At 42.6% G+C, this 8,484-nt stretch overlaps 1 protein-coding gene across 6 annotated transcripts in view; it reads right to left on the bottom strand.

Moving 5' to 3' along the window:
• LOC100749506 overlaps positions 1-8,484 on the bottom strand; it is a 165,800-nt gene that overhangs the window by 70,407 nt on the left and 86,909 nt on the right. For 3 of the 6 annotated variants that reach the window (XM_024368067.2, XM_012387010.3, XM_012387018.3), the window contains exons 2-3: positions 1,109-1,176; positions 3-49 (exon numbers count right to left, since the gene is read on the bottom strand). In XM_024368067.2, the coding sequence (XP_024223835.1) occupies positions 3-49; positions 1,109-1,139 (78 nt within the window). In that variant the 5' untranslated portion in view covers positions 1,140-1,176. Of the gene's footprint in view, positions 1-2; positions 153-1,108; positions 1,177-8,484 lie in introns of all 6 variants that reach the window. The other 3 variants (XM_033320974.1, XM_003484915.4, XM_033320978.1) reach the window with 1 other exon arrangement.

Here is an 8,484-nt window from a genome sequence, read left to right as displayed (position 1 = left end):
CCCCGCCGGGTCGTCGCGTAGTTGTACACCGAGTCGGAAAGCATCTCCGCTGATGAGAAAGGAACCGGGGCATCAGACACCGAGGCAGGTGCAGACTCCGGGTCCTTCGACCCGGGAAAAGCGAGGAATCTTAGCTCACACTCGACTCTCCGCTGATGGGAAAGCAACCGGAGTATCAGACACTGATACAGGGGTGAATATTGGGTCCGCAGACCCGGAAAAGCGAGGAATCTTAGCTTACAATCGATCTTTCGTTTCTTTAATTCTTTTTAATCATCCTTGTTAGGCAAAGTATTACAGCTTCTATTTATCATAAATTACTTTTTGATTTTGGCTCAGAAAGATCGAATATCTTTATGATCAGAGAGATTTACTTTTGATCTAGTGAAAATTGCAATTTTTCCTGATAAAGAGATCCGCTCTTTGTCCAGTAGAAGATCCGATTTTTGTAATCCGAGAGACACACGATTGGGGGAATCGATTTGCTTTAGGGCGAATCCAGACCCCGCTGCCACGATCGGTCGAGGCTCGTCGAACAGGATGCAGTTCGAAGGACCAAAAGTTATTTACAAATCGCGAATCGAGCGATCTCTAACTGGACACAGGTGTGCTGCAACGCGACGAATCTAACTGTTACTCGATATATATTTCGTTTCCTTCGATTCTTCCTAATCGGCCTTATTAATCGAATTCTCGATGCTTTATTCTACTTCTCTATTTAATCCAGTAGAAGATTGAATATTTTTCCGATCGAACAGATACAAAGGATGGAATTCAAAGGATCAATTCGTTAATTACGAATGTTACTTGCGAATCTTGAATCGAGCAATGTTTAACTGGAGGACGCGATGTATGTTGCAGCGCAACGCGAAGGCCGTTCTGCCCGCTTGTCGCGAATGAATTTTTAACATTAATTAGAATTCAACCGGTCCGTACGAACGTTAATTGAACGTTCTTGGAATCGTTGAAGGAGCCGAGCGCGGCTATTACGATTCGATCAAACGGGACGGCGCATGACGCAATTGCAAGGCTGGCTATGTTTCCTCGCTAAAGTATCGTAACGAGGGGTTGCTGTGCGGTGATACATTAGCAAAAGGGAGTGTCTTACTGGGGCCATACGGGCTGGTTACGGCGGACATCTCGAATCTCCTCACTCGGCCGGCTCTTCAATGCATTCTGAAACAGAGAAACACGACCAAACGTCATTTTCATTTGTATTTTACACCTGGATGGTTTAATCGTGCTAATTTTTCTTGCTTTGAATTGAACTGAATTCGACAATGCATAATAGAATTCTGATAGATCGCATAGTTTTCATCACGATAGTGTTTCGTCATTTGATATTTAGACGATGGAAGCAAATGAACGCTATAACGTGTACGTGTACGTTATACGTATATAGTTAATTGGAATTGAAGCAATGTAATTGTATTTCTGTCTTACTAATGTTATCAAAAACGCTTGCGTGTTTCTTAGGTAATTGCGGAAGCGAAGAATCTGATAGCAAGTATTTTTACTGATATCGCGATTCTAGTGCTTAAGGAAATTACATGTTTATTTTATGTAGCTTTTATTTTTGTTAATATGCTGCATTACTACATCAATCATCGTTGTTTCTTAAATTACTTATCCTCGCTCTCATGTCTTACAGATACAATCCAATAATCCGACATATTTGATAGTCCAACACTGTGAAAATTCTTAGCACGTCGCATTATACGAGTTTTATCGCAGTTCATTTCTGAGAAGTGATATTTTTCAAAGAAATCTATTTGCATTATCAGTAATTAACAAAAAAAATTTGTTTGCAACAATCTATGAAAAATTCGATCGAATACGAATCCATCAAGAAACAGAACACAAACCACGCAGAATGTTAAACGTGGCTCTAACTGCAAAGGGTTGATATCTTCAGTTTCTACCGCGAGTCGACGTTTCCCCTAAATTTGGCTAATAAACTACCAATGAGAATAAGGAACGGTGGTTCCCTGCACAGCTGACACAATCGTCGGAACGTGGAAAGAATTCCCCGACACGTCTCGGTTATCTATTTCTGTGTCAGTGCGAAAGTGGGTTAAAGCAAGTTCAGCGAAACCCCTGTGTGTTGCCCGGGCCTGTTACAGGCTGCCGAGTGCCGAACCAAGAACCCGTCCACGTTCGCACCACTGGAACGAGACGCGAGAACAAGGCGAAAACAAAGGCACGTCGCCGTAACAAAAGCTACGCTGATATACGAGCGCTGCTCGGTCAGCCGAGTAGACGGGCCTGCGATAACATGAAACGAGGGACAATTCGTTTCTACGTTGGTGAAACCGCGTCCATTTTCGTAGCGTCTCGATGCTCCTTTCGAATTAGTCGTCGATCACTCGGAACCGCCAATTCGTGGAACTTGAGCAATTGGAAACTGGATAGTTCACGAGTCGAGCGTAATTTCACCCTTAAACAATCTTTTCGCTAAATTTTTATTTTCATTGAAAGAGTCCATCGAAAGAAGATATCATCGAGCATTTAACTTAGGAAGGGTTGGATTAATATAGCAGAGACATCGATGGGTAGAAACGGTGAATTTTTACGCATTTATGGGAAACTTAGTGATACGCAAATACACGCAACAATACGAAATATTTTGAAGTTATATTCCCAAAAATATGAACAACCCAGTTTATCTATGAAGGGTGAAATATTCGTAATTAACGATCACGTACAAATTTCACAAGGATACGAAAGAAATTTGTTTCGCGAGCCGAAACGTAGTCTATTAACGTGGTAGATAATTCTGTGATCTGCGATGCAATAGAGGTGGTGTGATATATACATATTTTCAATTCACTATCTCGATCTCAATTATTACATAGAATTGTTAATGTGGAAGCAATTAAAAGCCAACAAACTTGTTCGCAGGAATTGAATTAGCTGTGGCAGTCGTTCTTCTCGTTTCATCATTCGTTAATCATTTATTTCAGGCTGTTGATTACCAGTTAGCTCTCTCAATCGATTTGGATGACTCCGCCGGAGGCATCCATGGCTCGCTGCCTAATTCGGCCTGAAAATCGTTAGTTCCGTTTTTGCCTGGTTCATTATCGGTTATTTATTTCCGCACTAAAACTGCCCCATTAAAGATCCCCGACGAATATGGCAACGCGACCGTTCAGCTGCGCCACAAGAAACCATTTTCCCCCGACGTGGTCGCTCCGAAATTCCATCTTGCCCTCCGCGACAAGAACATCTTCCATTCTACCGTAGACTTACGGGACGAGACACGAGCTGTCATTCTTGATCTACTTGTTCACTGACAAACTCAACCCTGATGCTGGACCCACGTTACTATTCGCGAACGGTACGCAAGCAGTTCACGAACTATATTTGTTGGCGTCGTGGTGGCTTCTGGCACTTTTGCCACCAGCGTACAGTAAGTAAATTCGTCAACGATTCTCGCCGATATTTCCCTGTACCTACGATTTCTTACTCCTAACAATACTTTACATAATTTTAATGATTTATGCACATAAAATGAGACCTCGTTCTAATAAACTGTTCAATTTGAATGACCTTTTATTCTCGCCGGATTCAGGTATTTGCGGTTTGCTTTAAACGGCATTCGCGATTCTCCTTTCTCGACTTTCTTACGCATCCTCGTCCAATTAACCCCTCGAGAACGAAACTGGTTTCGTGATTAAGGAAAGGGTATCTTATCTCCGTTTCTTCGACATAAATGACGCGATGCTTGAAATGTTTGAACGTCATTGATTATTTGAAGAAATGAACTAAACGAACATCGCGTCGATACCGGATCAAATAAAACTTATCTTCGTCCGCAGACTCTAAACGGCCAAAATCCAACCAACTTCAATCAAAATCTAACGAACTATTCAGGACTTTCGGACTAGCCGAAAAACCAGTACACGTGGAAGGTACTGTGTTCTACTTGACTGAGCAAAAAGAATTCGATCTAAGGTGAATTTCCCTAGTGGGCACGGCGGAAGTTGAACGCGATTGGAGCGTGCGTACTAGGCGGGCCACGTGAGTCTGTTCGAAGCGTGGACACAAGAGGCATTCTCAACGGGGATGTAACACGAGTAGACGATATGTCCGAGCGAGAGACCAGGCTCTTTTTTTGCTGACTATACACAGAAGGGATAATTAACATCTGTTACAGTACGTATAGCGAGCGGGCCGCCCCGTTTCACCCCCACCATCGCCAACGGGGCGGACCTTGAATACATTATCACCCTGTTTGCACATGTACGTACGTAGAACCGGGCCGTCGAATCGGAGTGCAGCGCGATCGACCCTGAACAATGGGATCCGAGTGTCTTTGTCGTCGCTGCGCAAGGTACATCTTTTCTCTTCTCCGTGAAATCCTTCCATTTTTCTACCCTTGCGCGCTGCTGACACGTTAACGGTGGTAAAATGGTTCAAAGAAGGTACACGGTACCGAAAAACGTTTCGCATGATATTGTTGGAGAAGGTGTTGGCAAATGTAATATAATATTTACTTGTAGCGTATAGTGTCGGCGTATAGTAACTAGGCTAACGATGGCATAAGAGCAAAGCGCGGAAGGATGATCCAAGCGTGTGACTAGAAAATGATAAAAATAGAAAACTCGCGTTTCTTGGCTGCGGGGTGTAAATCGGATAAATTATTATTATTATTATCAACGTTATTACGAAATAGAATATTTGGCAACAATGAAATATCCTGGTGTATTTTTTTCTTTTCCAATCTACCACGGTTCCCAAGACAAGATACGGAAAATTCTCGTGGCAGTCAACGTGTTAAAGAAACGTTCGAATGAAAATTAACTAAGCCCAAGTCTGACGCGATTCTTAAATCTTTATGTTTCGATTTTCTTTGAATAAGCGAAAGCTATATAAGTGAAATTATCAAAATAAAGACAAAGAGTAGCTAGATCGCTGTTAATTAATAAAAGGAACTTAAAACATTAAGAAAAGCATTTCAAAATTCCTTTTCGATATAGACATGGAAGGAATTTCGCCTGAGAACTCATTGTCTGCTGCGTCTCTTCTTTCGAGGAAAGAGAAATTCCTGGTTCGTTGGCCTAGATTCTTGGGGTGCCGGTCTCGAACCCATCGAGAATAAAAGTCGGAAAGTGTCCACGGCGGGAAACCTTGAAATTCTTCGGACTATTATTCGCGTACGGTTGCAAAAAGCCACGACTGAGCTCCTAATGATTCAATTTGAATGGAAGACGCACGCGCGCGTGGACTGAGGGATGATTAGGAAAAAAAAAGTCGAGCAAACGATTCGCGCGTTACGCCTCGACGATGATGAATTCAGGCTGGTTACCGCGAATGGAAGAGCCGGTTGGGGCTGGCTCGCGATGCTCGATGGATATTGAGACATTTTCCTAGGACTTGCTCCTTCCTTTTCTTTCGCCGAGGCAAAACTTGAAACCTAGAATCCTTAATGAGCGTTGTCACACTTGAGGAAACAACTCGGGAATGGTGTTTCTTCGGGATTCTGGTTTTTATGCGCTGTCATTTACGAGATAAACTTTATTACTTAGGTTAGAATTTTCTATCAATTAACCTGTCTTTTTGCCGATAGCAGATATAGTTGGAATTTTTTCAATTATTTCAAGAAGATCGAAAAGAAGGAAAGTTACGTTGATCAATTCCATTTGTTAAAATACGGAGAAATTTTCCATCGAATTTCGAAAAATTACTCTTTCGTTGTGCTAAGCTCTGCGAATTGGGATAGATATAAATAAACAGCGACGATTACAAACTTACGATCATTCGTGGCGTCTCTCCGTGACAGATAAAAAATTCATCATTCATTCATCAATTCATCAAACATCGAGCACTAATTAAATCGCCGAAGGCACAAAAGAAATTTCACGTTTCAATCTCTTTCTCTTGGATTTCTGCTTTTATTGATCAAACTGTCGATTTAAGGAACGATTGCCTAATTTTCTAGAAACATTAAGAGGTGTTCAAAAACTTCGTACGATTCTTTAGAGGTGTGGAATTTAGGTTTGGATACAAACCATCCAATTTACCTACGGACGACTAATTACGTACTTGGTTAATGAAATTGAGAAATCCATAAAAAGTGGACTTAATCAGTTATCTCTGGAGATATTCATATCTGTCTGAAGATTGTAATATTCGTAATAAATTACTCGGAGCGTAACCATCGTTGCCAGTTTCCCAGTAAATCATCTCGTCGAGCGAGCAGATCACCGCCACTACCCTTGGAATCTGTACAAGAAACCGCGTCTAACAGACTCAACAGACCAGAGACTCCATATATCGTAGCGAAGAAAAATTGAGTAGAAACAGGCCACTGGGCGTTCTGATCCCGAGGGAATTCGATCGAAGGTCAACGTTCGCGTGCAACAAGATCGTTCAAGGTGCGTTCAAGCTAAAGCGAACGAACGCCATAGCTTTTCCTCCGTGTTGCTTAAATTCAGTAGCGATGAATCGTTCACAAGCCAAATGCGATTAACATCACATTTCGCAATTTTTTAAATTTCACCCTCGAAACTGTCGATCGATGCTTATCGATTTTTTTCTACTTTTTGTTGTACAGGAATTACCATAATCAATAATATACCGTAACTGGTATATTTTTGAAACATGCGATAAGCAACTATCTAGCGAGGGGCGTCGACTTCTTTTCCCTTCGATCGTTAAAGGAAAAAATGACAGCAGCCAAAAAACGACGATAGCTGTGAATGTCCTGTCTGGAATCAACTGTAACGTATCTATTTACAATATACTTTTTATCGAGAATTTCGTCTGGTAGAAAAAGCGATTGAAAATCGCTGGTCTAAAAGGCACTGTAGCAGAAAGGAACGATCACGAATTCTGGCAACGCGTGTACGAGGCAAGCCAGAAGAGACAGTAGCAGAGTCGTGAGAGTGGTGGCTACACTCGACATAGCTCGACGCTGATGCCGATACCAGAAGCAGGAAAACAAAAAAGCAGGCGACGTAACGCGTTCGTTCGTCAAACACTTGAATGTAATGTTGCCAGGCCTGGGGGCTGGACGGGCCTCGTGGCTTTTCAAGTGTCTGCTGGAATACCGGTAGATTATTCAAATTCGCCAGCGACTTAAAGCCTTAAAATAAGCGTTGCTTATCTCTCCGACGTATTTCCTCGAGTGGGTCTCGATCGTTCGGGAAAACGACGTTTGCCTCTGGTCCGCGTGTAATTGTTTTCCTGAGACGTTACTTCTTTTTGACATTGCTTTCGAGTATCAGTATGCTTGGCGTAAAATTGCACTTTCGAACTTCGCTCTCTCACTCTCGTTCACTGTGGATCATACGTTTGCTATCATAGAGTGGATATTTATACGAATTCACACTTTTATGAAAATAATTGAAAAAGTAAGACGTAGATAGAGATTTGTTTTGTTTATTTAACACTGTAATGAGTCCTGTATTTTGCATATTTATGTTGTTCCACGTCATGTGACAGATCCGCGACGAACTCATTAATCATATTTAATCGTTATAGGATATGACCTTTTGCAAATTTTTTACTACAGGTCTTTAGACATTAAGTATTCTCTTGTTTACCAAGATGATGATTCAGACATAAAAATTCGAGGATTGCAGGCTTAAGAAGATCTCGTTGCGCTTCGATACTCGTACCTTAGAAATGACAAAGAATTCTCGAATCGTCCTGAACCCCTGTGTTCTGGTCCTACAAGATGAAAGCATCTGGCCCTAGAAACACTTGCTTATCTGTTTCAAACTGAACAGTTTTTAAAGTCACTGTACCGGCGAATAGCAGTTCAAAGCTAACCATATCGCTAAACTGCTGACATCAATCATCTCTGCATTACCTCAACCAGTTCAAACGGTATTCGAAGCAGTCGGAACCGTGTCTCGGACAGGGACGCGCGTGGTGAAACAACGGAAGGCACGTAGAAGCGGCCAGCAAGTGCAACAATCGTTTTCTAACTATTCTCTCGGCTTCGCGGAGACGATTCACGTGCGCGCACGGTTAGGTGGATCGTGAAGAAGGCGAGAGAACACCAACCATGCTTCTTCTCTTGCGAGAAACTCGGGGAAGAGAAACGAGACGACGAGCTACCGGGCTAGAAAGAGGGCGAGTGTGTTCATAAGATATGGTGTGAAACACGAGGAGGCCGAGATTAAAGAATGAAAAACATAGAATTCTGAGAACTGGTTGAAGTCATAATATTCGTAATTTCAAGCTGCGCCTTGTGGCGACCGTCTTCTGCGTCGTTGAAATTAATGTGAGCGGAAATAAAATTCCTCTCCGTCTCGCCCCGTGGTCCCTTCCACGCGCGCGCGAGCTGCCTAACGGCTTGTTCCCTCCTCTTCTTCTCGCTTTTCTCTGCCGTATAGCCGAGCGACAGAGAGGAAGAAAGGGAAAGAGGAGGAAAGAAAGAGAGAGAGAGAGGGTATACGACAAGTGGAGGAACGTTTAAACGGTTCGAGCGGCGTGCAAATAAATTCGCAGCGCCGCCGCCGCCGCCGCCGCCGC

Source organism: Bombus impatiens, unplaced genomic scaffold (genome assembly GCF_000188095.3).
Source record: "Bombus impatiens unplaced genomic scaffold, BIMP_2.2 scf_0027, whole genome shotgun sequence".
Classification (NCBI taxonomy): Eukaryota; Metazoa; Arthropoda; class Insecta; order Hymenoptera; family Apidae; genus Bombus; species Bombus impatiens.
Note: the sequence above shows the minus strand (reverse complement) of the source record. Positions and strands in the feature narration are given on the sequence as shown.